At 59.1% G+C, this 27,678-nt stretch overlaps 2 protein-coding genes across 3 annotated transcripts in view; both read left to right on the top strand.

Moving 5' to 3' along the window:
* The window catches only part of HTT (huntingtin), a 135,191-nt gene extending 118,559 nt beyond the window's left edge, over positions 1–16,632 (top strand). For both annotated transcript variants that reach the window (XM_040625063.1, XM_040625064.1), the window contains 12 exons: positions 271–410; positions 1,691–1,773; positions 3,384–3,514; positions 3,643–3,772; positions 5,676–5,831; positions 8,095–8,285; positions 8,438–8,552; positions 8,697–8,910; positions 9,313–9,418; positions 11,093–11,255; positions 11,468–11,628; positions 12,585–16,632. In XM_040625063.1, the coding sequence (XP_040480997.1) occupies positions 271–410; positions 1,691–1,773; positions 3,384–3,514; positions 3,643–3,772; positions 5,676–5,831; positions 8,095–8,285; positions 8,438–8,552; positions 8,697–8,910; positions 9,313–9,418; positions 11,093–11,255; positions 11,468–11,628; positions 12,585–12,798 (1,804 nt within the window). In that variant the 3' untranslated portion in view covers positions 12,799–16,632. The remainder of the gene's footprint in view (positions 1–270; positions 411–1,690; positions 1,774–3,383; positions 3,515–3,642; positions 3,773–5,675; positions 5,832–8,094; positions 8,286–8,437; positions 8,553–8,696; positions 8,911–9,312; positions 9,419–11,092; positions 11,256–11,467; positions 11,629–12,584) is intronic.
* A 2,120-nt stretch (positions 16,633–18,752) lies between these two features.
* The window catches only part of MSANTD1 (Myb/SANT DNA binding domain containing 1), a 15,245-nt gene continuing 6,319 nt past the window's right edge, over positions 18,753–27,678 (top strand). Inside the window, exons 1-3 of the mRNA XM_040625509.1 lie at positions 18,753–18,768; positions 22,605–22,869; positions 26,461–26,736. Coding sequence (XP_040481443.1) covers positions 18,753–18,768; positions 22,605–22,869; positions 26,461–26,736 — 557 coding nt within the window. The remainder of the gene's footprint in view (positions 18,769–22,604; positions 22,870–26,460; positions 26,737–27,678) is intronic.

Below are 27,678 nucleotides of genomic sequence, written 5' to 3'. Positions count from 1 at the left end.
ACGTAAGAAGTGCAAATCCAGAAGTGATTTGGTGACCCGTGGCAGTGAGGCCTAAATGCCGTGGGGTCCATGGAGTGTTTAGGGCGGACTTTAGCAGAGCAAGAACTAGCCAAGGGCACGTGGACAGGAGTCTCCCCTCCAAGAGAGTGTCATTGGTTATTACAGGGGCCTCTCTTTCCTGTAGGCAAAGCTGGAGAAAGCCCTGAAGTTTTTTGCTTTTAAGAATTTGAAGGAAGCAAAATATTCTTTAACCTTTGTTCTGAATTTTAGGTTTGGGAGGAAGCTGAGCATTATCCGAGGAATCGTAGAGCAGGAAATCCAGGCGATGGTCTCAAAGAGAGAGAACATTGCCACCCATCACTTATACCAGGCGTGGGACCCCGTCCCTTCTCTGTCTCCAGCTACGACAGGTACCTGTGGGAAGAGGGGTCGTTTGTCCCTGGGCTAGAACGAGAATGTGACCAAGATACTAACACCACCAGTTGGGCAGAAGGACCGGAGCTGTCTTTTTGGAGGCCGTGGTGCTCACTCCACTGCCCTAGTGCATGAGGACCCGTCTCACTCAGGACCAGGGGAGGTTAGCAATCTTGAGGAGCCCGAGTCTGGAACTGAACTGGAGCCCTGTCCCTCACCGGTCAGGCCCTGGGGGTGCAGCGGCCCTCAGCCCGAGACAGGCAGCCCGCGAGGCAGTGTAGGAGCCAAACTAGTCGCTCACGTGAAGAATCAGCAGAGTTCATCGGCGGCTCCCGTGACTCTTCAGCTTCCGAGCGGAGAGCGCTAAGCCCCTGTTCTGTCTGGGCCTGTGGGCTGCGTGCCTGCCCTGTAACGGGCACCGGAGTTTGTCACCCTGGCTTCAAAGAAGGAAATATTCTGGGTCTTTAACGCACGTGTTTTGTTGGACAGACAGTGTTTTAGCACAGCATTTTTGTGATCCCCTGGTTTATTTTAGGAGTCGTTAGATCCGTGATTTTTAAACATCTTGAATGCTTTACCTGGAGAGCATTCTGTGCGGACACTCAGCATTTACCGGAGCGCTGGACGAAGCGCAGGACTGTGCCCTGCGATGGCCATGGGTCCCCTGAGGAGCTTGTGCCCCCAGGAGAGAGACATGGCCGTACTCCTTGTCACCGGAGGCTGGGGCGAGTGGGTGCCCAGAGAGGTGCAAACGCCCCAGGAGAGCGTGGGCAGGAAGGCTCTTGTGTTGATTCTAGATCTGGTGAAGGGTTAGCCGGGGACCTCTGGCTGGGGGCGGGGGTCGTTTGGGGTGTAGAGGGTGTGAAAGACAGTGGTTGTGGAGAAGATGGGTTGAGTGGGGGCATCCGGTTCAGCACAGCTGGATGGCCTGGACACCGGGGCAGGGTCCCGGGAGGTGTCACCTGCCAACATTGTTGTCTGGGCCCCGAGAGTGCGCACCTGCGGGGCCACCGCCCCATCTGCAGCTATGGATTGACGCCTTGGTAGCTCAGCCCCCAGCCAGTTTCCATGCAGAGTCAGAGGCTGGTTTGTTACAGAGAAAAAGTGATAATTCAGCGTTGCCACACTGGCCCTGCCAGCTTAGTAGGTTATGAAGGGCCAGAGAAGACCCCAGAGATCTTCGGGCCTCTGCAGGGCTGTCCATCCTGCCCCCCAGGGCGGGTGCTGTCGGGCAGGCTCCACACAGGACAGCGTTCATGGTGTTGTCGCCCCGCAGGTACCCTCATCAGCCACGACAAGCTTCTGCTGCAGATCAACCCCGAGCGGGAGCTGGGGAACATGAGCTATAAGCTTGGCCAGGTCAGTGTCATCGTCTGTCCATGTCCCCCTACCCCACCCCCACCCCCACCCCTGCACGTCCAGGGCACATCCTCCTGCTTTCCTCGCTCTCTCGTGTCTGCCTTGAATTTGGGCCATTGGATGCATCCAGAAAAATTACATGCATTTTTTAAATAAAAGATAAAAGGGTTTTTCTTTTATTTGTCCTCATTTATATTCTCTACCCCAAGGAAGATTTAAGGTGTCGTGTGTACGTAGTGACGTAGTGAGAGGGAATGGATAAGGCTTAGGTCCGGGGCATCAGACAGCCAGGCAAGAGCGGCTTGGGCGGGGCGAACACACAGAAGGGCCCTTGCTCCAGTGGGCCACGGAGTTGGCCACAAGCATCCCAGCTGCCAGCTCGGAGGGAAGTGTGGTCGCACAACCCAGTGCGGCAGGTGGGCCAGCTCTGGGCACCAGGTCGACAGCTTCCTGGATGGGTCACTTGGAACTGTGTATTTCAGTGTCCTTGTGAGAAGAACAGGACAGTCATACGTACGATAGTGCGGGTCAAGGAGCTGGAGGACAGGGCTATGGCTCCTGGAGCCATGGGGATGTGTGTGCTGGGTGGAAGGGGACTCCCACGGATGGCCCGCTGGCTGCTCTGTCTGCTGCTGTGTCCTCTCAAACCTTACTGGTTTACTTTGAAAGCAGTTATGCAGGACTGTTTTCTTTTTAGCTTTTGTTTTAGGTGACATTGTCCAGAGCAGGGGAAACACTTGTTTGGCCTGAGGGCGTCCCCAGCAGGTCTGGGCACAGCTTTGCGGCAGAGCCCCCAGGCCTGCTCCATCCCGTCCTCTCCTGCTCATGCACATTTCTCTGTGAGCAAGGAGCCACAGCCAGGCTATCCGTGCTGTCCTTGCAGGGAAGTTTCTGCCCCTAAGATAAATCAGGGTGGTGGGGCTCAGGGCTGTTTCTACAGAAGTGAGTTTCTGAGGAGCAGGCTGGGAGGGAGCAGTCTGAGGCTCTTGGGCGCCCGGCCTCCTTCTGGGTCCAGAGGCATTTGCCCAGCCGCATCCTTTCTTCAGCATCTGTGTTCACGTCCAGCCATTGGGAGCGGAGCCCTGACCCCACCACCCTGCCCTGTCCGGAGACCAGTCGGCTCCCGCATCCCTCTGTGCTGAGCCATCACTGGCTGTCGGGGAGTGAGGGGAGCAGAGGGGCCACCTCTCTCGAAGCCTGAAGACGGCTCTGAGGCTTCACTGCTCATATTCTATCTATGGCCGCCTTCAGGCAGCCGCCTCCAGCCTGCTTGCCCACTGCCAGGACCTCCACGGCTGGCGGGAGCTGAAGGGGAAACGGCTGTTTGTGCCGAGTGGGAGTTGGGGTGGTGTCCGGACCGTGCTCGCTGGCTGGCAGTGTGAGGTCGCAGGCATGTGAGAGCATAAGGGCTGTGGGAGCACAGGGGCTGTGGAGCGGGTGGTCTGTGTGAACTGGGTGCGTAGGGAGCACCCTGGCGTTTGGGCTGACTCCTGTTCCAGCACCCCTGCCACCATCTCCAGAAGCACGAATAGGCCAGAGAGTCTGCAGCTCAGCGGACGGGCCCATACCTGTGCTCTGAGTGCTGAGCCCAGGGTCCTTGTCTCCCGAAGGTGTCCATTCACTCCGTGTGGCTGGGGAACAGCATTACACCCCTGAGAGAGGAGGAGTGGGAGGAAGAGGAAGAGGAGGAGGCCGATGTCCCTGTCCCTGCGTCACCACCCACATCACCCGTCAACTCCAGGTTTCCCATCTGCCTTTCATTTCAAGCAATTTGAAATTTCCTTAGTCATTTGATTTGTTTGGGGTACCTCCTGAAATGAGTGTCTCATCTTGTGTGGGGGGCCATCACCCCTCTGGTCTGCTCTGTAGGAAGCACCGGGCTGGGGTCGATATCCACTCCTGTTCCCAGTTTTTGCTTGAACTGTACAGTCGCTGGATCCTGCCGTCAGGGTCAGCCAGAAGGACCCCCATCATCCTGATCAGCGAAGTGGTTCGATCTGTAAGTCTGCCTTCCCTGTTCTACCTGCAGGCGCGCGGTGCCCTTGCCGGTACGTGTGCAGGCGTGGGCATTCACACATCCACACCAGCACAGACGCGTGCACACTCGCGCAGTTCGTGGTCTCGGGGAACCTGGGAGGGAGCTCTTAGCGGTTTATAGGTGCAGGAGGATGAAGTAGTATTTCTCCAGCCCGTGGAGAAATTTCTGATCCTGCAGCCGGTAGGACTGCCGTAGGGGTGTCACGTTGTGTGAAGGCTCTGAAGGCCCCCCTGCTTACCCATGTCCATCTCAAGGGCCTGTCTCGTAAACGTCTGCTTTATTAGAGGAGAGCTAGACAGACAGTCCCACGTCCACACCCCCTTCGAGAAGCTCTGACGCGGAGTGGTCGTTCTCAGACTGTGGACTCAGGCTTCTGTATGTTCGAGGACCCCAAAGAGCATTTGTGCGTGGGTTAGGTCTGTCAGTGTTTACAGAACTGGGAGCGAAGTCGCACGTGGAGGTTTAAAAATAGTTCCTCGTTAGATGCCACCTTTGCCTCTTTACCATCACGTGGCGAGAAGTGAGTGAGAGTTTGGAGCCGAAGACCCTCAGTCCCTGCTTCCCAACTGTGGACCAGACAACTAGAAGCGTCTCCGTGGTCTCTGCCGTGTGGGGCTCTAGTTATCTGTCCCTGACGCGCCTCCGTCCAGTGATGGCAGGCATGTGGTTTTGAGCCTGGCTGTGATCAGCGCGCACCTTTTATCGTTCTTAAATCATTAGATATCTGGTCAAGGTGAGATTCTTAAGAACATCATTTTTAATTTGCTTGTTTGTTTTTTTTTTTTAAAGATTTTATTCATTTATTTGACACAGAGACAGCCAGCGAGAGAGGGAACGCAAGCAGGGGGAGTGGGAGAGGAAGAAGCAGGCTTCCAGCAAAGCAGGGAGCCTGATGTGGGGCTCGATCCCAGGACCCTGGGATCACGCCCTGAGCTGAAGGCAGACACTTAACAACTGAGCCACCCAGGTGCCCCCATTTTTAATTTGTAATAGAAGTTTACAACCTGGTTTTTTTTCAAAAATTAATAAATTTATAAGCACCTGTAATAAAGGTCTTATTTTTTTTTACATATTAATCCATTTAACAATTTTTGTTTAAAAATAACACTTTTTAAACTATTAGTGAGAAGGGCCTTGTTTTACATTTTTGCAAATCTCTTGGCTGATTCATTAGAAGAGTTGGATTCTGATGTCTGCTCTGCATTCAGTCTAATATCAAAGGATTTCTAGAAAACACCTCCCTATGGTGAGAACGGGAGTAAAAAGGCAGACGGTGTCTCTGTTACCACAGACATGGTTCTGACCTCTAGAGGCCTGGGAGGCCCTCTGGTGTCCGCCTTTGGCGCTGCTGCTGCCGGCGACTTGCTGAGCCCCACTGGCTCTGCGCCCAGGCCTCTGAGGAAGGGCCATGCTCCTGCCTGCATGCCTGGTGACATTCGTGTCTGGATGTCGTCTGAAGAAGTGAGCCTCAGAGAACTGAACATTTTGGGGAGACGGAATCATGCAAGCATTTATTTCTGAAACAGTTGCCCATTCCCCTGGGCAGGGCTTTGGAGAGCCTGTCCCTGGTGCTGCAGGGGCTTGGTATTCTGCAGAATAGCAGTCGGAGAGCTTCTTGGTGGCCCCATGGTCGTGCCTTGGGTCCAGGCATCAGCTCTTGGGGGGCATTAGGGGTGTTTTTAAGTAGGTACTCGTTGACTAGTTGTTCTTATGCTGTTTATGCTGTCACTGTAGGTTTCCGGGTGTGGGCCAGTCACGTACCGGTCAGGACTCGAGAATGCCGCATTTCATTGTCTCGAGGCTGCCAGCACATGCCTTGTGGACCTTGTTGCTCACTTCCCCTCCGAATGCTCTGTGTCTGCAGCTCCTGGTGGTCTCAGACTTGTTCACTGAGCGCACCCAGTTTGAGATGATGTACCTGGCACTGACGGAGCTGCGGAGGGTGCACCCTGCGGAGGACGAGATCCTCGTGCAGTACCTGGTGCCCGCCACCTGCAAGGCGGCCGCCGTCCTCGGAATGGTAAGCGAGAGGTGGGGGGGCGCCTTGGGTTGGCTGCATGTCGCGAGCATGGCCTCGGCCTTGGGGGGGTCTGATGTGGGCAGGAGGTCATCCCTGCCTTTCCGTGGGTCGCCGTGAAGTGGGTTGTGGTGGGTGAGCCGCGGTTTGGGGCTCCTGTACTCCTTTGCTCTGCGTCACCATGGTGACCCATCCCCCCAGGGGCCGGGGGTGTGGGTGGTGCAAAGGTGCCTGGCTCCTCCTCCACAGCCCCCACGGACCCCTGTGCTTCCTGTCAACGGAGCCTCCCTCCTAGGGGCCGTTTTCCCCCAGAAACCCTGCATTTCCTCCCCCAAAGTCTGGGGGCTCTGGTCTGTTCTTGGCAGGAGGGCACACGGCCTACTTTTGAATTCTTCCTTACTCTGTACCCAGTTGATGAGAGCTCGGCCGGTGCGGCGAGCACCCATTTTCTGTGTGTATGTCCCCACGTGATGCCTGCTCACCAGACGGGATGTGGGCTCATGAAAGTGCTTGTGCGCGGGCCCCGCCTTTGTTAGCCAGTGAGGGACAGAAGTCCTGCTACCAGACAGAAGTAACCTGGCCTTCAGCCTGTGCAGAGCTGGCTTGTGCTTTTGGCTGTGTGGCCGCCGCGACTGTGAAGCCCTCCTTCTCGTTGGCAACAGGGACTCCTTCATCCACCCAACACGGGGCTGCCTCCCCCACGCCCCCACACAGTCCTGTCTGTCCTGGCACTGCGGCAGCTCTCCCGCACCTGGCCCGATGCAGGGGAGGCTGAGACCAGCTCACACAGGACGTGGCAGAGGCGTGAGCCCATGTCTGTGGCCTGCAGCCCTGACTCTCGCCCCTTCCTGGCTGTGTCCCCTTGCTGAATTTGTCCCTCTGACCTGAGGTGCCCAGGCAGGTATCCTCCATCCTGGGTGGCCGTCAGCCGTGGTGCCACCATTGAGGAGCAGGAATAATGAGTCCGTTGGCTTTCCCCCATGAGCACGTCACTTCAAAGTGTGTGCCCTCTGGGTGTTGAGAGACATGTGAAAGGAGCTGGACTTGAAGGGGTCCTTTTGTCTTTGTGGGGGGTTTCAGCTGCTGGGTTCGTTTTCATTACAATTGTGTTTTTGTGCTCAGGCCTGGATCCCCCTAGACAAATGTTGTGTTGTCAATAAAATAAGTAATCATCGTTTTCTAAGAAAACCCTAAGGCAAGATGCTGCATGTTCACACTGTCCCTATCCTGACATGCACGCAGAGGTCCCTCGTGAGGGTGGAGCCGTGTGCAGGGCGGGGTGGGCTGCGGTGGCGCAGGCCGTGGCGCTCTGCAGCTCGTCTTTTCCTGCCAAGATGCTTACACGCTGTTGGGAAACGTGCCTCCCTCAGCAGTCCTGCTGGTGTTTGCAGAGGCAAGGAGTGGCCCCCCGGAGGGGGACCTTAGGAAGGCATCACACCGCCCTGGTGTGTGCGCACTGGCCCTCAGGCGGCCTGGAGGGACCCTCAAGCGGCAGGGACTGGCCCAGGTGGGGAGGCTCAGAGCACTGGGGGCATCCCGCCCCACACTGCTTTCTGTGGCGCCTCTTCTCCAAAAAGGAGCGAGTCTCAAGGGAGGAGTGTGGTGCGGGGTGTTCAGGTTCTGCTGTGCCCCACTGTGTCTGGGGTGCTAAAGGACACAGGTAACGTTTTGGTCCGGGTCAGTATAGACTACTGTTCGGGGTCCCCAAGACCACCCTGAGTTTTTGCGGGGAGGATTCACATATACTCCTGGCTGGCATTTTCCCCAGTGAACACAGACAAAGCAAAATCAGTGAAGGGAAAAGGTACGGGGTGGGGGACGTTGGGGGGACGAAGGGCAAAGGAAGCAGGTGCCAGCTTCCAGCATCATCTCTCCCAGGGAATCATGTTGTGACAACACGTGCAGGGTCTTGTCTGCCGGGGAAGCTCCTTAGAGACACGGAGCTGGCCTCTCGCTGGGGCTGGTCCCGCAGGCGCCTCTCCCTGGCTCGGCCCAAACTGCAGGCCCCCAGGAGGAAGGGGTGTCAGCACCGACCACAGCACTGGCACGGACAGGGAGGCACCGCTCAGGAGCCGGGAACGTTCCCGATGGCCAGGAGCCTGGATGCCCACCCCGGGCCAGCACTGCACGGGCCTCTCAGAGGACAGCGCGGGCCTGCGGCCAGCTCCTGCTGCACGCTGTCTTCCTCTTTAGCGTGCAGTCAGCCCCTTCCTGGCCTGTCCCGTCCCGTGGTGGGCTAGCCTCTGCTCCTGTGCCTGTGCTCTAGGACAAGGCCGTGGCGGAGCCGGTGAGCCGACTGCTGGAGAGCACGCTGAGGAGCAGCCACCTGCCCAGCAAGGTCGGGGCCCTGCACGGCGCTCTCTACGTGCTGGAGTGCGACCTCCTGGATGAGACGGCGAAGCAGCTCGTCCCAGTCATCAGCGACTACCTCCTGTCCAACCTCAAAGGGGTAGCCCAGTGAGTATGATGGCGCTGTGGGGGTCTTGTGGGCCAGGGCAGAGCAGGGTCACACATCAGGTGTGCACCCTTCTGTGGGGATGGGGGCTGAGGTCCCTGAGACGTGAGAACACCACACAGCTGCAGCTTGGTCCTTTACCTCATGGTTTCAGCTGCGTGAACATTCATAGCCAGCAGCACGTGCTGGTCATGTGTGCCACTGCCTTCTACCTGATCGAGAACTACCCTCTGGATGTAGGCCCAGAGTTCTCTGCATCAATAATACAGGTGAGCGGCCTTGGGCGCCTTCCTCTGGAACAGGAGTGGGTGTGCGCGTACTGTCCCCTGCGGGTGGTAAGGTCAGGTCATTTTGATTTGGGGAATGGGCATGAGCAACAGAGGCTTGACCCAGAAATCTTCCTTCTTGTTCAGATGTGTGGAGTGATGCTGTCTGGAAGTGAGGAATCCACCCCGTCCATCATCTACCACTGTGTCCTGCGGGGCCTAGAGCGTCTCCTGCTCTCCGAACAGCTCTGCCGGCTGGACGCGGAGTCACTGGTCAAGCTGAGTGTGGACCGAGTGAACGTGCACAGCCCACACCGGGCCATGGCCGCCCTGGGCCTGATGCTCACCTGCATGTACACAGGTGAGCTGCGGGGCCCCAGAAGCTCTGGCCCAGGTCCACCTGTGTCCCGCAGGTCAGTGTCACTGAGTTCTAGGCCGTACGGGTCTCCTGTCTCGGTGAGAGAGAAGCATTCTCATTCTTGGGGTGCAGACCACAGGGCCTCACCGGCACTGGAGGGAGATCCTAGAGTCTGGAGCATGTGGTTACTGGCTCAAGGTCACATTGCCGTACAGGCTTCAGAGCCAAGCCTGGGGAGCAGGTCTGTTGACTGACCGCTGCACCCCGTGTATCTGGGCTGGGCCCTGGGCTGCTAAGAGCTCCCTTCACCTGGTTTCGCATCGTCTCTCAGGGTTTGTCGAGCTCCTGTGTTAGTTCAAGGCACAGTCTTCAAAGCAAGTAACAGTACAGAACAATTCGTTTCAGGGAAGGAGAAAATCAGTCCGGGCAGAAGCTCAGACCCTAGCCCCGCCGCCCCGGACAGCGAGTCAGTGATTGTGGCTATGGAGCGTGTGTCTGTGCTTTTTGACAGGTAAGCAGTGAAGCCCACCTTTGCCCTGAACTGCCCTGGGATGCTTGCCAGGAGCAGCTGCCTTCCCACGCACCTGCTCTCCTCCCAGCCTGGCCCCTGTGGTCTGCCAGCTTCCCACTTGTGTCCGGACCATGCACACATCTCATTGAGGGCTCTGCGGGAGCGGGCAGTCCTTGGACCCCAGCACCCGGGAGTTTGGGGTTGACCAGCTCTAAGGCTAGTCCGAGTGCTTGCCCATCTTTTGTGAAGGGAGGGCAGCACCCCTCAGTTGGAGGCATCAGAAGGGGCTTGTTCATGAGATGAGTTCTGCGCATGGAGTTCTGAGCAGTCCCAAAGATGTCCATCACACGCTGCTGCCTTTGGGGAGAGAAGAGCCTTGCGGTCAAAGCAGGCTTGGCCGCATACCCCCAGGGCCGTGGGGGGCAGAGCCTTTGAGCAGCGTTAGCAACATCTTTAGGATTAGTGTTGAGTAGACTATGGTAAAGGTTTAGACAATAAACAAAAGTGCTTCTGAGCGCTTGTAATTAACCCCTGCCTCTCCCCACTGTGTGCACTTGTGTCCAGAGTTGGCTCGGCTTGCCAGTTCTGGAAGATGGGTTGGGCACCTTGCCAGGCTCTTTCCCCAGGACAGGGCTCCAGGTTCTGATCCAGGCCTCCCAGCCCAGGTGACATGATGCATCTGTGGCCTTGGGAGGCCTGTTGTATGCCACTCAGCCTGTTCCGTCCCTGCAGCTCAGTCAGAAGGAAGTATCTGGCTTTCACAAGAGCACGCTGAGCAAGGCCATCCCTGTGTCCACTTGGGCCAGATGAGGTGTTGTGGAAAGCCGAGCGTTGTGGTCTGTTATGTGTTGAAATTTAAAATGAGTGTTTATAGCCATTCTTCCATTCCACACAGATCTGTCAAACCCGGCCACCGCCGGGTGGCAGGCAGGGGAGCCCACACTCGGTCCCCGCCTTCATGGACCTTGTGCCCCAGTGCTAACCAGATACACTCGTGCTTCAGTGAGTGCCATCAGGCATGCAGCCTGCTCTCGCTCCGGGCATCAGGCGGGGACGCCGCATTGATAGGAAGCTCTAGCGGCAGCCTCGTACGTGTTCGGCCGTAGCTGGCATCTGTCGGCAGGGGATCTGAGCACACCTGCAAGGAGGCATGGGTCCAGTTTCTGGGCTCTCAGTATGCACACACGGGAGCGTGGCAGCCCGCGGGGTGCAGACCGAACTCTCGGGGTGGAGGGGCATCAGCAGGAGCGTGTGCAGGCGCCGGTCAGGGAAGAAGAAAGGTCCTCGCTGACTGCAGTGCTGTGGTGTCAGAAGAGGGTGCTGAGAAGCTCAGAGCATTTGGCCATGGCCGGAAACGAATGTAACATGGACAGTGTTCTTATGAGTTTCATTTTGTTTTTGTTTTTTTAAACTCTGATGGCACCATCTCAAAACCTTTCTGCTTATTACTTGACATGACTTGGAAACCCCTCTCTGAGTCATCGGCCCTCACGTGGGGTGGGGACCCTGGGTCTGTGCATTCATCTGCAGGTCCCTGGTGAGGCCGTCGAGGGAGGGGTGTCGTCTGTTTGCTCTGCAGGTCACATTCTAGGACCCAGGGCATCTCCCAACTGGCTTCAGACACAAGGCCTCTCAAGGTGGGGCCAGACTCTGACCTGTGTCCCCTCCTTTTAGGGTCAGGAAAGGGTTCCCCTGTGAAGCCAGAGTGGTGGCACGGATCCTTCCTCAGTTTTTAGACGACTTCTTCCCACCCCAGGACGTCATGAACAAAGTCATTGGTGAATTTCTGTCCAACCAGCAGCCGTACCCGCAGTTCATGGCCACTGTTGTGTACAAGGTGAGGGCACAGGTCACGGGGCCGGGGAGGCTCCTGAGGTAGACCGACCCAGACTCTCCAGAGTGAATGACTTGTACCATCTGGATGTGCTCCCCCAGTGTGGCCTTGCCAGTGGGCCCAGTTCCTCACCTTTGAGAACCAGCCGCACCCCTCTACCCAGTGTGTCTCGGGAGAGTTGTGGCCCCCAACTTTGAGTCTCTCGTCTTTCTCAGGTTTTCCAGACTCTGCACAGCACCGGGCAGTCGTCCATGGTCCGGGACTGGGTCATGCTGTCCCTCTCCAACTTCACGCAGAGGACCCCAGTGGCCATGGCCGTGTGGAGCCTCTCCTGTTTCTTTGTCAGCGCTTCCACCAGCCCGTGGGTCTCAGCCGTGTATCCTTCCTGGGTCCAGGCCAGCGTGCGGTAGCTCCTGCTTACTGGTCCTGTGCACTCTTCTCTCAGCGTCTGGGTTCATGTTTTCTGTTCAAGTTTTTGAAGCCTAATCTTTGTAAGGAGCCCAGCTGTCAAATGGCATTTACCTTAAGCCTTGAGAGGGTGCAGCATTGGTAAGGGAACAGAAAGGGGAATGTTTACCACAGTGACCAGGACCGCCAGGAGAGGCGGGGCGGGAGGGGTGCTCCAGGCAGCAGCAGGTCCCTGTGGACCTCCTCCTGCCCGCCCGCCGGCTCCGTGCAGCTGGGTATGTGGCTGATGCTGCTTTTCATTATTCCTGGTCCATTGTGCCTTGTGTCATCCTCTCGGGTGAAAGGCTTAAGTAAAGAGCCAGTTCCCACCCCAGAAATGCTGGCTGCCAAAAGGGGCTGTTCTCCTTTGACAGCCTTCCCCCAAGACGGACCAGAGCCTCTGAGCAGACGGCTGTCCTGGTGCTGGCGGCAGGCCGCGCTCATTGCCTGGGAGGGCCCAGGCTGGGTGGCCATGGCTCTGCCCGCACTCTGCGGGAGCAGGGCCAGTGGGAGCATCAGCGGCCAGCACTATGCAGGGAGCCAGGCCAGGTAAGTGCTGTGGAGTGGAGCCCCTCGTTGTGGGCCTCCCCCAGCCGCTTGCCCGCTCCCCCTGCCTCACCAGGCAGAGCCGGGCGTCCAGCCAGAGGAGCAGTGTCCGTTAGCTGTGCCCGGCTTGGCTGGCGGGAGCCGAGGTGGGAGGCAGCGGCTGCTGCTGCTGCACAGTCCAGGCGCCCTGGCCCCTGCTCCGGGCGGCTCTCGGCCCCCCAACCCCAGGCCTGTCTGTAGACCTGTGTTGGGGAAGGACAGCCTGGTGAGGACGGAGAGGCACGTGTGGGAGACCACTCTTCCCTCACTTGAGCCTTGCTCCCTTAACTCCTCCGCCAGCCTTCCCCATGTCATCAGCAGGATGGGCAAGCTGGAGCAAGTGGACGTTAACCTCTTCTGCCTGGTGGCCACGGACTTTTACAGACACCAGATAGAGGAGGAGCTGGACCGTCGGGCTTTCCAGTCCGTGTTCGAGGTGGTCGCGGCACCAGGAAACCCATATCATCGATTGCTGACTTGTTTGCGGAACGTCCACAAGGTCGCCACGTGCTGAGCGCCCACGCGGGGCAGCAGCACAAGAGCCGGGGGGCCTGCCCGCGCCGGCGTGGCTCCGCACACAGGCCTCCCCTCGAGTCGCGTCACGGCCGGGCAGGCGGTGTCCGGCTCTGCCACGTGGCAGAGGAGCTCTGTGGCAGTGAGGCTGCGTGCAGGGAACATATGCAGTAACGTGGGGTTGAGCCTGAGTCCTTGCGGAGAGCGGGAGCAGCTGTGTCACTAACCCTCTGTGCTGCGGCTAGCGCGAGATGCCAGCTAACCGGCTCTTCCCGTCCTCTCAGCGCCCAGCCTGCTCGCGGTCACCAGGCTACTGCTGCTCTCGCGTCCAGGATGAAGTCCTTGGTCTTGCAGGTTGGCCGTGGGCCCCTCCGCTGTCCCACAGGCAGAAGGTGGCACCAGCAGGCTTTCGGGAGCACTCCCCGGGGCTCTGGCCTGAGGGTCAGGGCCACACCCAGCCCCAGAGAGGAATGCTGTGGTGTGTGCGGGTCCGGGGAGGGGGGGGGGGCTGGGAACACAACACCCAGCGCCATACTTCCCTTTCTCTGTTTCCTTCTCAGGATTTAAAGTTTAATTATATCAGTAAAGAGATTAATTTTAAGGTACCTTTCTATGCCCGTGTAAAGTATGTGCATTGCCAAGTCTGTGCCGCATGCGACAGCACCTGCGGAAGCTTCCCTGAGCCCGTCCCCTCCCGGCAGCTGCCTGCTCTCTGTCCCGGGGCTCCTCCCACTGGACACTTGTCTTCCTTATTAACACGCCGGCGACGTTCTGTGGCGCACTCCACCCTTTATCACACATTCCCATCTAATAAGAATTTAGGGATGTTTACTGCTCAGGTGTCTGCGTCAGGAATGCACACAGCCACTCTGAGGATTGAAAAGTGCCCTCTCCCCTGTCCCCTGCACAGGCGGCGCTTCTCCGGCCCGCCCGCAGCACCCTCCTCCTCCAGCAGGGACCGCTCTAAAGCTTCCACTCCCCAGTGAGGGACAGCTGTGCTGCACCTCGCTGACAAGGCCAGCCCACCAGGTTGCGGCAGTCTGTCGTGTCCAGTGATGCCGGCCCGCATGTCCTACAGTCCTGACCTGAGCAGAGTCTGGGCTGCAGTCTGCCGAGGGGCCGACTGACCGCTGTTGGGGTCTGCTTCCCATGCCGTCCTTCGTGTGTGTTAGGGCCCAGGCACGTAATGGAGTTATTGTCTGCACCCCTCTTGGTCAAGAGCAAAGCTTAGTGTCTTGGCAACCATTAGAGAAGGACCCAGCACCTCCTCGGCCTCCTTTCCAGCTCAACCCATACACTGGGCCTCCTTTCGGGAGGGTGCAGATCTGTGCCCACTGGACCCATGAAGGAGCTTGGTTGGAAGGAGACAGGACTGGGTCATGCCTGGCTGGCCTGTGGCCCCTCAGAGCCGTGCTTCTCCCCCAGACCCAGGCCACTGGACCAGCTTTCTGTTTCCAGCCCCAAAGTAGCCAAATTGTCCAGTGCACATGCAGCCTGGATGCTCGGGTTGACCTCTGCTGGGCAGAGCTTGTGGTATGTCTACAAGTGGGACTGTGTTTGCTGTGTGACGAGGCCGGCAGCACTGCCTTCTTGGCCCCCAGAGCCGGGTGGTCACATGGTGACCACCACACGGTTAGTTTGGTCGTGAGTTCAAGTGCAGGCGGCGTTTTGGGTATTTCACGTGGTAACTAGAGGTAACTTTGAGGCCCTTTTCCGGAGTCTGTGAAGGGGGAGTTTGGTATATGGTTAGTTGCCCTGATGTCTGGCCAGTACGGGCCTGGCATGCCGCCGCAACACAGCCAGCTGCAGGGCTCACACCAGACTGCCTGGAGACCCCTGAGCGGGCCCCCTGCCCCAGAGCAGCTGTTTCCTCCCTGACCTTGCCTGCCACAGCGGGTTGGGACCTACTGGGTGCAGGGTTTTCCCGCCAGCCCCTGCAGAGGCCCCACTCAGCCAGGGCGTGAGTGGTAGAAATGGGTCCCATGTCTGAGCAGGACTGGAAGGGAACCTTAACAGAAAGTAAGTCACCATTGTCCCCCCACCCCATCTGGGCTCCCATTTCTCTTCCTGCCGTTTACCATAAAAAGCCTGCTAGGATGTTTATGAGTGGGGGAAAGTGCTCCCCCCACTGCCCCATAACCTCCATGACTCTGAGATGGAAGTAACACTGAATGTGAGGTTTGGAACTGGTCCCCTCAGGATCCATGTCCCTGGGCTCACCTGCACGTGTCCTCGGTCTTCTCTTGTTTGCCATCGACCCGAAATAGTCTGTTCTTAACAAGGGGGCCTGGGGCCCAGCTCTGGCCGTAGGCGCCGACCAGAGGACTGGCCTGTGTGCTCAGAGAGGGACAGGAGTTGGTGAGCGAAGTCCTCAGCCGGGGAGGGTGGGTGTGTGCTCTGTGCAGAGCTGTAGCTGTATGTGTCTCTCAGTGTGCAAATATGCAAGGCTGCCAGGAATGGCCGTATCAATTCTTTGCAGAAGTTGGCTTTTCTGAGCCCTGCCATGTGGAATTGGTTGAATGGCCAGGATGTCTAGGAACTGTGTCATTGCTCATTAAAATCCTGAGAAAAGGGTCCACACACCTTGCCAGCTCTGCACAAGGAATTAAGACTTTATCAAGTTCTAGAAGTCTCTGGCAAGCAGCATATCATCAATTCAAATGTTGTTGAAAATGCTAATTTGTCAGGTTTGTTTGAGGAGGGGGGTTTTGTTTTCCTCCTGGCGCTTTGAGCACAGACTTGAATGAAACCAGGGTGATGCACGTAGGCAGGCCTTCCCCAGAAATGTGCCTCCCTTCCCCGCTGCCCCCCTGTGGGCTGCAGGCGACTCCTGGCTGCCAGTGCCCCCTCCTCCTGCCCTGTCCTATTTTTGCCAGCAAATGGATCCTTTCTGGAGGATGAATGAGGCAGACGCCTCCAGACACCCTGAATATAGCATCAGAAGGCCCTGCCTCGTAAAGGACCCCCCGCCGCACCCAGGCCCCCCCCTCCATTGCGGGTGTTACTTGCAAGTCCCCAGGGCCACAGGGCGGCTTCTCCGGGGCGCTACAGCGAGCCCTTGTTGTGGGTTCCTTTGGAACGGACTCTGACCAGCAATAACTGCTTCTGGCTGTTGTGCAGACAAAGCTTCCTTCTGCTGTGGGGGCTGCAGTAGGTGGGGCTCTCTGGCATCTGGGGGGAGTGGGATTCATTTCCTCTTGATACTGTGAGCGTCCTTCCCAGCATACGTCCTCACTTTGTGTTGTGTCCTTCCCTCGAAGCCATGGCTCCCGGCCTAGTGACCGTGGGATGGTTCTGTGTCGGGGGCAGGGGGGCAGCAGCAGGGGACCGGCCTTGCTGGAGAGCTCAGGAGGGCTGTGCTGGTGCTGCTGGCCTGGAAGGTTCAGGGGTCACTTTCCCCCGTGCACCCGTCACTTTTAATGCAGTTGAAGGAACCCCCCTCCCCCCGCCCCAAGTGCTTCTGGGAGCACCTGGCCCTGGACAGTCACTGCCGTTTCCCGGTGCAAACTGGGTGGTGACCACCAGCGCTGGAGGATCGTGGCCGTCGTGGACCTGCCGCAGGTGGTTGGGCTCTGAGCTGAGTGGGGCCGCCTGTCCGCACTCGTTGCTACGCGCTGTGGCACAGTGTCCGCAGGGTGTGCGCTCCGGCCACGCCGCCACCGCCATCCCCCCACGCGGGGAGCCAGCAAGGCTGTGAGGGGCACGTCCCGGAGCCCTGGCCCGGACCTGACTGTCCACTTCCAAGAGGAGGGGGAAGGACTGACATGGGATGTGTATTTAAATTTTTTAAACTGCTGCAAACATTGTGTATCTGAATTAAAGGGAAATGACACCACATGCTGCTGTGCGAGGCATGCTTGCTCACAGAGAACCCCCGTGGGGACGCCGGCCCACACCCGGGGTGAGGAAGCAGGCCAGGCGTGGGCTGGCTGGGTGCGTCCCAGAAGCGCCCCACGGACGCGAGCTGCTCAAGTGACATTGCCATCTGGTTGTGCCAGGGCCACATGGTTTGGGTGTTGAATCTCTGGCTCCATGTGTGTCCGGGGCCCTGAGGGGTGGTGAGGGCTGGCGCAGGGCTGGAGGGCTCCTGTGGGCTGGGACCTGGCCACTGAGCTCCCCTCAGGGCCCCGCCGGCACCTGGGCTCTTGAGCTCCTGGCCTGCCCATTCGAGCTTCGAAGTCTGAAGTCCTCGCGGCTCCCCAGAGTCTTGCCTACTCCGCTGAATGGGTGCCGTGCTTCTTAGCTCTGGGCGGCCCCTCCTCAGGAGCCATGGCAGTAGGTGTTGCAGTAATCTTGGGGTGCAGGTGTCCTACCACCCAGCCTGCACAGACCACGCCCCCAGGCGGCGGGCTGCCCTGGCAGGAGGCTGTGTCTACGTTCCCTCCAGTCCTGTGGGTTCCCGTTGGCAGGGCAGCCGCAGAGCCCACACCACGGTGGGTGGCAGACAGGCAAACACGGGCAGCCTAGTCCCTGCCCCTGGGGTAGCAGCGTGCCAGCACACGGACTTCTCCTGGATTCTGTGGAGGCCCCGTGCCACTGCCGTCAGGAGCCATGGCACCGCCTTGCCCTGCACAGGGACCATGGTGGGGCATTCGGCTGCTGGGGCTGGGTTCTCACTTCGGTTGCTCTAAACATTCGATGGGGGTGACTTCAGCTCCCCAAGTGTGTCTTCTCTGTGGTACAATTCCGAGGCCTCCGATGATACCTCTAAACTTCCAGGGCTCTATCCCCCTTCCCAGTGCAAGTGTGGACAGCCAGACCCTGCCTGGTGCACCTGAGCGTACCTGGCCTACCTATTCTTTCTAGAAGGAAGGGTCCCAGAGCCCCTGGTGTGAGTGGGTTTTGCTGTTGCACACACACCCCGCTTACGCTCCCGCCGCTATGGCAGAGACGCTCTCCGTAGAGGGTGAGACCCCGCTGTTCTTCAGAAGAAGCGTCTGAGGCCCTGCTGGGTGTGTTGGAGGCAGCTGACCTTGCCTTCCAGGCAGCCTGGTGGTGCTCAGCGCTGCCGGAGGAAGCATTCTGCCAGGGGCTGGGCAGGGACGTGGGCCTGCTTTGTGGTGTCACCAAGGCTCCTTCCGGAAAGCCATGAGCACGTCCTGCAGCTTCCAGTGATTTGGGGGCCTTAAGAGCCTGGCCCCTGCATCTGCTTGGAGGGCACGTCTCCTCCAGCCTCCCAAGCAGGAGGCTGGGAGGCCACTCCAATGGCCTTCTCCCTGCAGGCCATGTCCTCTAGGGAGCCTGGGGTTCACAGGCCTGAGGGGCACTTGGCGTGTGGGTGGGCCCAGGGGAGCCACTGGTGCAGGGTTGGGGCCTGCCCGCTGAGGCAGAGGTCTGACAGGTAAGGGTCTGGGCTCCCCAGGGTTGTAGGGAAAAGGGCAGTGGTGCCAGCCTGGTCAGCTGGGCTTGCAGCCCGCCCCCACATACCCACCCCCGACGCAGCACTGGGCCGCAGCTCGGAGCTTGCTTCCACTGTGAGCCAGGCCATCCTGGGGCAGTCGTTGCCCCCTTCCATCGGACAGCCCCCACCCTCTGGCCCCGCCCTCCCAGGGCTCAACCCTACCGTACTCCCGCACCCCCCCCCCCACATTCCAGGTGCTTCCCTGCCTTTGCCTGGGACGGAGTGTTTCCACGGCTAAACTTGCCTGCCCACTGTGATAGGCTCAGCTCACTGGTGTCTGCTTCTGGCTGGTCCCCGAGGCTCCTCGTGGCCACACCCACTTCCCACCCTGGGCCCCTGCGTCCGCCGGCCTGGCTGGGTAGGCCAGCACACCAAAGTATCTCAGACCCAGCATCAGTTCATGGGGAGACTGAGGCCTACAGGACGTGGCCGCACAGGTGCCCCTGGCCTCCTGCTGAGGTTTGACTACCCCTTCTCCCTGCAGGTACTGCCGGATACCCAGCCCCCGGCCCTCTACCTCCCCGTCCCTCAGAGACTGAGGGTCCCAGCAGGCCATGCAGCTGTGCCAAGGTATGGAGCCCCTCCCCAGCAGGGACAGACAGGGCCCTCCCACCCAGCGGGGCTTGCCCTTGGAGGCCCCACGTGAGGGCTCTGCTCCCGGAAGCTCCTAGAGGACTCCCCACTCGGGGTTTCTAGTGCCCACTGAAACCTGAAGACATCTGGAGCCCAGCCTTTTTTTTTTTTTTTAAATGATTTTTTATTATATTATGTTAGTCACCATACAGTACATCCCCGGTTTCCGATGTAAGGCTCGATGATTCATTAGTTGTGTATAACACCCAGTGCACCATGCAATACGTGCCCTCCTTACTACCCATCACCGGTCTATCCCATTCCCCCACCCCCCTCCCCTCTGAAGTCCTCAGTTTGTTTCTCATAGTCCATAGTCTCTCATGTTTCATTCCCCCTTCTGATTATCCCCCCTTTCTTTATCCCTTTCTTCCCCTACCGATCATCCTAGTTCTTATGTTCCATAGATGAGAGAAATCATATGATAGTTGTCTTTCTCTGCTTGACTTATTTCACTTAGCATTATCTCCTCCAGTGCTGTCCATGTTGTAGCAAATGTTGAGAACTCGTTCTTTCTGATAGCTGAGTAATATTCCATTGTATATATGGACCACAACTTCTTAATCCAGTCATCTGTTGAAGGGCATCTCGGCTCCTTCCACAATTTAGCTATTGTGGACATTGCTGCTATGAACATTGGGGTGCATATGGCCCTTCTCTTCACTACGTCTGTATCTTTGGGGTAAATACCCAGTAGTGCAATGGCTGGATCATAGGGTAGCTCAATTTTTAACTTTTTAAGGGACCTCCACACTGTTTTCCAGAGTTGGAGCCCAGCCTTTTACCCTGACTCCTCTGGGCGCGCTGGCCGGAGGGGAAGCAGGAGGTGCAGAGCCTCCTCTGGGGCCACCTGTTTGCCAGAGCCCTGAGCACAGAGTGACACCCGCAGGCCAGCGGCCACCCCTGGAGGCAGTGGGACCAGCTAGCAACTGTCCTGATGCGTCTTCCCCGTCCCTGGCCAGGCCAGCGTGCTTGTGTCTGCCCTCTCCAGCAGCTCCACGGCCATGCTCCTGCGGCCTCTCCCTTGGGCCCCCACCCCTGTCCCGGGAGGTTCCAGGAGGCAGCCCTGCTCAGCCCTTGGAGCTGTGCTGGGGAAGGCTCTCAGGTGGGGCTGAGAGCCTTTGCCTGAGGACTGGGGCTTCCTGGAGGGTACAGCAGCCCTGAGCCTTCCTGGGGTTTGCTGCCTGGCCAGGTGGCAGTGTGCCTGTGTCCCCAGGTGTCCCCTGAGGCCTGGAGAGGAAGGAGCTCCTACAGGGAGCTGACGGCAGGGCCAGGCCTTGAACCAAGAATTCACTGAAGGCGGAGTAGAGGCCCCTCTGAGCACACACATGTGCCCCTACTGCCCTCGCCCACCGCACTTCCCACTCTCACCCCAGCCCCCCCGCCCCATCCCGGGCACCTCCCGCCCTTCCATCTGATGGATAGTTCCCCATTCCAGCCTCAGCTCTTGGACGCGTGGTCAGGGCTGAGGAGGACCTCTGTTAACCATGGTGATTTTCAGCCTGGACTTCAGGAGCCCCTCCCCTGGGTTTAGGCCACTGCCAGAACCCCACAAATACCAGGCAGGCTCACTGACGGCCTGTGGACCCCAGGGCCTGGCTGGGCTCCTGCGCCTAGGGGGCGGGGCTGGGGCATGTCCAGCAGGTGCGATGGGCTCCTGCAGATAAATCACTGGAGTTCTCTCTCGTAATCCTGAATGTTGATGCCTTTGGGTGGTGCTTTCTCTCTATAGTGCCCATGGGTTCCGGGGCCCTGGTCTCCTGCCCTGGCTGACCCTCCTGCTGACGTCAGCTGGCCAGCCCCAGGGGCCACCTCGGCCCATCCCCAGCCTGGCTCTCAAGCCCACCTTTCTACCACCCCCCACCTTCCCCCAGGGACGGTCATGTTGTCTCACTGCTGGCTCCCCTTTGTGTTTCGGCAAGCGGGCCTTGCTGCCGCCGTGAGCCTGGTTCTTTCTGGAGGCTCCCTCTGCCTTCCTGGTGAGCCAGGCCCATCCCCTGTGTTGCGGTGCCAAACTCACTTTTGTTCTGCGGTGTGCCCTCCCAGCTCCACCGGTGCTACCAGTCTGTGGCCCTGGCCCTCGAGACATGGGGATGAGCCTCTCTCAAGCCCTGGTAGAGACCTGCTGAGGGAGGGTGAGAGTCCCATGGCCAAGGCCCCTGCCATGGCCAGCAGCCACCTTGTCCGCACTGGGGGGCCTCCCAGGAGATCCCAGGAAATGAAGGGGAGGTTGTCCAGACACACAGCAGTTTGCATTAGCTATGTCCTGTGTGCCCTGCCCTGGCCCAGGAGGGGTGACAGGTGTCTTTTACCGGAAACCCGCCAGCCTGTGCTCCTTCAGGAGGACAACACAACACAGGGTCAGACTTGGCTCCAAGCCAGCCCCTTGCCCACAGACTGACCTCACCTCTCCACCCGCTGGGCTTTTCAAATGTAAAATGGGAGTAACCACGAGGATCAAAGTGGACGATACTGTCAATAGCTCTTAAAACAGTGTCCAGTGTTCAGAGAATACTCAAGTTTTTATTTTCTCACTTTTGCAAGTGTTCTGAACCTGGAGTCACACAACTAGAGTAGAAAATAAAATGGCCTGGCTCAAGGTAGGTCCAGTCCGCATGAGGGAAGAAAAGAAGAAGGACCAAAATGCAGTAGGAAGACCTCAGAGAGGAGGTGATGCCAGAATAGGGCTTTGAAGAATGAGTAGGAGTTTGCCAGTAAGTCCAAAGGCAAAGTCTAGGTGATCTATTGGGAAGGGAGGGGCACTACTTAAGATTGGTCTCTTGATTTGTTCATTTCGTTACTCAGCAAGCCTTTAGCAAACCCTTTTCTGTGAGGTACTGGGGATGCGAGAAGCATGCCACCCACCGGGTGGAAGCAGGTCGAGTACAGATGGCACGGAGCCGGGTTGGTTAGGGCTGTGCGGGGGCTGCCCAGGGTGGGAGGGACAGAGAGACACTGCCCGCCCGCTGCCCGCCGCTCTCTGGCCTCAAGAACTGCCCTGGCTTCTCCACTCACCCCACATCATCCAGGCCGGCAAGCAGTCCCACCTTCAAGGAGGGAGACAGGCCATCCTGCCCAGCCTGGTACCGGTGCATTTCCCATCACAGTGTGACACGCTGGCCAGGGGCAGGCCCAGCATGGAGCATGTCAGGGGTAGGCGAGGGTTGGCATGCGTGCATGTGTGTTGCCGCGGGTCCCCGGGGCGTCTCCTCCTGCATCTGTCTCTGCTCTGCGTCCGCCTCTGCACCCTCACCCCTCGCTGCCCACCCTCCTCTCTGTCTTCGCATCTCCCTCTTTGTTTGCCCTGGTCCCTCATTTTGTCCCTCCCTGACTCCCCATCTTGGGCTCTGCCTGGGTCCCTGGGCTGCGTGAGTGGGGCGGGGCTGAGGTGGGGCCGTGGCCCGGACCCCAGCCCTCGGGAGTCCTGCGAGCCCAGCGCGCCAGGCTCCTGATGGGCCGGGGTGGGAGGCGGGGCGGGCGCCTGGGCTGCAGGTTTTGGGTCTGGCCCGCTCGCTGCAATATTGATGGCCCGTCAGGGCAGCCCTGATTCCTGTGCTTTCAGTTAAAAGGTTTCTGTTGTTGTAGCTTATGCAGTTGCTCTGTTGCTATGGAAACGTGACATCAAAATGACGTTTCCCGTTTAAAAGCTTTTAACTAAATTCCTGCCTGTCAGATGTAGGCCCCATTTTGAGCGTGGAGCTGCCTTCCAGGAGTGGGGCTCCTGCCCTGGTGCGCAGGCCGCAGGCCCGCCTGAGTGCGCTCTTTTAACCCCGCAGGTGCCTCCAGCATGGCAGCGGCCGAGGTGCCCGGCTACCTCGTGTCCCCCCAGACGGAGAAGCACCGGCGCGCCCGCAACTGGACGGACGCGGAGATGCGCGGCCTCATGCTCGTCTGGGAGGAGTTCTTCGACGAGCTGAAGCAGACCAAGCGCAACGCCAAGGTGTACGAGAAGATGGCCAGCAAGCTGCTGGAGATGACGGGGGAGCGCCGGCTGGGCGAGGAGATCAAGATCAAAATCACCAACATGACCTTCCAGTACAGGTGGGCTCCACGTGCCGCGCGTCCCCGCGCACCCGCACCCCGCGCCCCAGCTCAGCGCCCAGGCTGCTGGGGCTGCCGCGGCCCCGCGGAGCTGAGTCAGGAAGGCCTTGTGTGGGCAGAGCCCAGCCGCGAGGTGGGGCCGGCACACTTTGTGCCGGCTGCCCTCAGGACGGTGGGGAAGCTGAGGCCCAGCGAGCAGGCCTGGGCGAGCGGTACCCTCCCCCAGGCCCCTGCCATGGCTGCCACCTTCAGGCGGCTCCCACTCGGCGTCCACACACCCTCCCGCCGGCCGGAGCATGGCCGGTTGCCCAGGCGTGCCTCGGCTATGCAGGGAAACTGAGGCCAGGGGTGAGAAGGAGGCTCAGCTCCCAGGCCTGCAAGTCCCGCCTGGTGCTGACGCTCCATCATTTCCAGCAGCCACCGAGCCCAACTGTGAGCGCAGACCCGTAGGCCATGGTCAGGGAGCGGGGTGTGTAGTCGGGCTAATGTTGGAGTACCCAGGAGGCCCCCACTCGTGGGAGGGGACCTGTTTGTAGAAAGAAGCAGTGGGGACCCAGGCCTGGCCCCATATCTGCCTCCACCCTACCCCGCTGTGGCCACCCAGCCCTGGCAGCCTGACAGGAGCTGCTCGGTCAGGACCGCAGACAGGGTTCCCAGGCAGGGGAGCTCTGGCACCCGGCGGGGTGAGGAGCCCGCTATGGCCCCACAGGCCCAGCACCTCAAGGTGTGTGGGAGCCAGGCCTGTCTCCTGACGGCCACTGTGTGCAGAAGGTCCTGGGTGCAGCCAAGGTCACAGGTGTAGACTGGGTCATGGGCATGGCAAGGGTCACGGGCAGGGCAAAGGTCACTGGTAGGGCCAGGGTCGTGGTCAGGCTAGAGTCTCGCTGGGGGGAAGGTCGACCTGGAGCTGGGGGCCATGGGGGGAACAGCAGCAGTGAGAGTGGAGGGGGGCATAGGGCATACTGGCAGGGGTGGGCCTGTCAATGTCCCCGAGAGGGGCGCTGTCCCTGGAGCACGTGCAGGTGCCCGGCCGCGTCCTGCTGTTCCTAGTGGCTGCTGTGAGCAGGGGGCAGAGGTGCAAGTCAGGGCTGGGTGTAGACAGGGCCTGCAGGCTTGCCCTGGGCACCTTGACAGGACCCGCCCTACCAACAGGAGGCAGGGGCCCTACCCCTGCCCCTCCCGGCCTGCAGCTCCCAGCCCGTCTGGGACCTGGAGATGAGCAGAGGCTCCAGGGCCCCTGGCATCCAGTCTGCTCTTTTCAGTTGTTAACTTTTCCTGACTCTTGGAAGAGTAGTTCCAGGGCTGGACCTGCCCGAAGGCCCATCTCCTCCTGCAGCCCCTGCTCCCAGGCAGGCCCAGGGGCCAGAGATGAGGCAGCCACTAAGGGCCTGAAAGCCTCAGTCATAACATAAGGTGTTCAATTCCAGCCACCAGCTCATGATGTGAAGGCTGAGTTGTCCGCAGATGTGTGTGGGTCCCCGGTCCCACGCCCCTCTGTGCCTGGTGAGGGGGCTGCCCATCTGACTCAGTAATTCACGGGCTCTGATTGGTGTCTGGCTGGGTTATCCATTATTTATCCTGAGAGCCTTCTTGAGAGTCCCAGGGGAGGCATTCTGTTCCATTCCTGGAGGTGGGGGATGTGGGCCAAGGAGGCCATAGGAGAGGAAGGTGCAGCCAAGCAGGGGCTGGGCCCTCTGGCAGGGCTCCACTCCAGATGCTGCAGTTTGCTGTTGGAGCTAAGGGCTGCACACATATATAACACTTCAGTTTCCCCTTCCCTGAGGGGGAAACTGAGGCCTAGAGCAGAGGACGGACTTGTCTAAGGCCACGCAGCCTTTAACAGGCGGATGCTTTCATTGCTTGACTAGTTCTTTATCTGTTTCCTCCTACCGACACCCAGAAAGCCTCTCCCAGCAAAGTTTTTTCTTATTTTTTCACTATAGCTCTTTATATATTAAGGTTGTCAGGCTAAGGAAGGCTGAGGGGGTAGCTGGGTTCCATGGAGCATGGTCTCTTGGAATACGCTTCAGGGGCCTCCTGTGCGGGAGGCAGGCCTTCCCTCATTTCTCCAAGGAGTAGCCTGGCTTGAGTAGTCAGAATGAGCATGGGGTGGGGGGCGGGGGCGCCTCCGGAGTGGCTGGAGGGGAGCCTAGGCAGAGGCTGGGTGTGGGCCCAGGCACAGTCGTCCACTTCCTGCACCTGGAATCTGTGCAGGCCTCCAGGGTGATGGATGGTCCCAGGCTCGGGAGACAGAGCAGCCATGCCTCTCCCTCTGTGGCCTGTCCCTGGCTTTCTACTGAGGACATTCTGCTTGGCGGATGCTGTTCCTAAGGCTGCCCCCTCCGTGCCTGGCCTCGGCTTGCTGCCCTGAGCCACAGACCCCCTTGCCATCCAGGCAGTCCCGTTTACTGAAGGCACCTCGTTCAGATGGTCAGCTTAGTATTTCCAGTGACCAGTGTGACCAGGGACCCACACTGGCAGGAAGCCCACATCAGGAGGGAGGAGCCATCCGGCCATAGGGGTCTCTGTAGCTTGTGGGCCTCCCTACTTGGGGGGAGCGTGGGGCAGGAATATGGGGGCCACAGACTAAGGCTGAGTCTGATGGAGCAGACAGCAGCCCCCCCAGTTGTGGCCTCCTTCCTGGCCTGGCCAGGGCTGTCCAGTTCTCCTGTAGCCTTGTCTCCTATCGCTGAGCTCCCAGAATTCGGCCACGGCCCAGGGACCTACAAGGCCTGTCTGCAGGGAAGGGCAGGACACAGGGCTGGGCCGGGTTCTGGCCCAAGGTGGGCAGAGCTATGCTGTGCACACCCTTGGCCCCGGAGTCTAAGTAGGGATGGGGAATGTCAGGTCCAGCCCTGCTGCCTCCTGGTACCTTCATCCAAGAATGTTATCCAGTCGGTTTGCTGTTTGCCAGGAACTGGGTATTGTCTTATTAAATTCTCCCTAGAGCTTGTGAGGAGTTTCCTTTGCTCATCCCCATTTTACTGATGTGAAAATGGAAGCTCAGAGAGGTTAATGAACCTTTCCAAGGTCACACAGCAAAGTGGTGGAGATGAGACACAGCTCAGATCTGTTGGATGCTGAAGCCTGCACTCTTAACTCCTGTCGTTCTCGTCTCTAAGACGTTCTCTTTAGAAAAGCAGATTTCCTGTATTGTGGTATCTTCTGTTTGCGTTATATGATGCTTAGAGTAATATTTCATTCCTGTGTTCGCCTGATATATTTTATTATTGCTGGTTTACTTACTTAAAAGCAATATTTGTTCCTTGTAGGGAGTTTAGAGACTACAGACCAGCAAGGACAGAAACAGTACAACACAGCCCAGGGCCCCAGCACTCACAGACGACCTTATTCATATTTGGGGCGTGTGCTTCTAGTGACCACCGCGGGGCAGGTCCCCAGCCTGACTTCTTTCCATGCCTCCTGTCACCTTGGCCCTGGAGCCTGGCCAGTGTTTCTGGGGAGGCTGTCCGGCCAAGAGTGGTTCCCTGGGGCCCCCGCGCCCCTGAGCACCCCTCAGCCTAGGGCCAGACAGGAAGGGCCGGGAGCAGCTCCATTTCTCACCCTTGGCTCTTGTGTCTCTCGTTTCAGGAAATTAAAATGCATGACAGATAGCGAGTCCGTCCCGCCCGACTGGCCCTATTACCTAGCCATTGATAGGATTCTGGCCAAGGTCCCCGAGTCCTGTGATGGCAAACTGCCGGACGGCCAGCAGCCGGGGCCCTCCACGTCCCAGACCGAGGCGTCCCTGTCGCCGTCTGCTAAGTCCACCCCTCTGTACTTACCGTATAACCAGTGCTCCTACGAAGGCCGCTTCCAGGACGATCGCTCCGACAGCTCCTCCAGCTTACTGTCCCTTAAGTTCAGGTAGTGTGTGTCTTCCTTCCCTGCCTCCACCTCCAGCAGGGGCCAGGAGCCCGGCGGCCAGAGAAGGGGCTGGGAGCGGTGAGGGGCGGCGGCTCTCGGCTCCCTGGCTGGCTGCAAAGGCCTAGGTGGTACGCGAGGGCCTCCAGGGACAGGGAGGCCTCAGGCGGGGAGGCCTCAGACCAGGCTAGCCTCAAACAGGGAGGCCTCAGATGGGGAGGCATCAGACGGGGAGGCCTTAGACAGGCTGGCCTCAGACAGGGAGGCCTTAGACAGGGAGGCCTTAGACAGGCTGGCCTCAAGCAGGGAGGCTTAGACGGGGAGGCCTCATACAGGGAGGCCTAGGATGGGGAGGCCTCAGACGGGGAGGCCTCAGACGGGGAGGCCTCATGCAGGGAGGCCTCAGACAGGCTGGCCTCAAACAGGGAGGCCTCAGACGGGGAGGCCTTAGACAGGCTGGCCTCAGACGGGGAGGCCTTAGACAGGGAGGCCTCATGCAGGAAGGCCTCAGGCAGGCTGGCCTAAGACAGGGATGCCTCATACAGGGAGGCCTCAGACGGGGAGGCCTTAGACAGGCTGGCCTCAGACGGGGAGGCCTTAGACAGGGAGGCCTCATGCAGGAAGGCCTCAGGCAGGCTGGCCTAAGACAGGGATGCCTCATACAGGGAGGCCTCAGACGGGGAGGCCTTAGACAGGGAGGCCTCATGCAGGAAGGCCTCAGGCAGGCTGGCCTAAGACAGGGATGCCTCATACAGGGAGGCCTCAGACGGGGAGGCCTTAGACAGGCTGGCCTCAGACGGGGAGGCCTTAGACCGGGAGGCCTCATGCAGGAAGGCCTCAGGCAGGCTGGCCTAAGACAAGGAGGCCTCATACAGGGAGGCCTCAGACGGAGAGGCCTTAGACAGGCTGGCCTCAGACGGGGAGGCCTTAGACAGGGAGGCCTCA

Source organism: Ursus maritimus, unplaced genomic scaffold (assembly GCF_017311325.1).
Source record: "Ursus maritimus isolate PB19 unplaced genomic scaffold, ASM1731132v1 scaffold_8, whole genome shotgun sequence".
Classification (NCBI taxonomy): Eukaryota; Metazoa; Chordata; class Mammalia; order Carnivora; family Ursidae; genus Ursus; species Ursus maritimus.
This window is presented reverse-complemented; position numbering and strand designations above follow the sequence as displayed.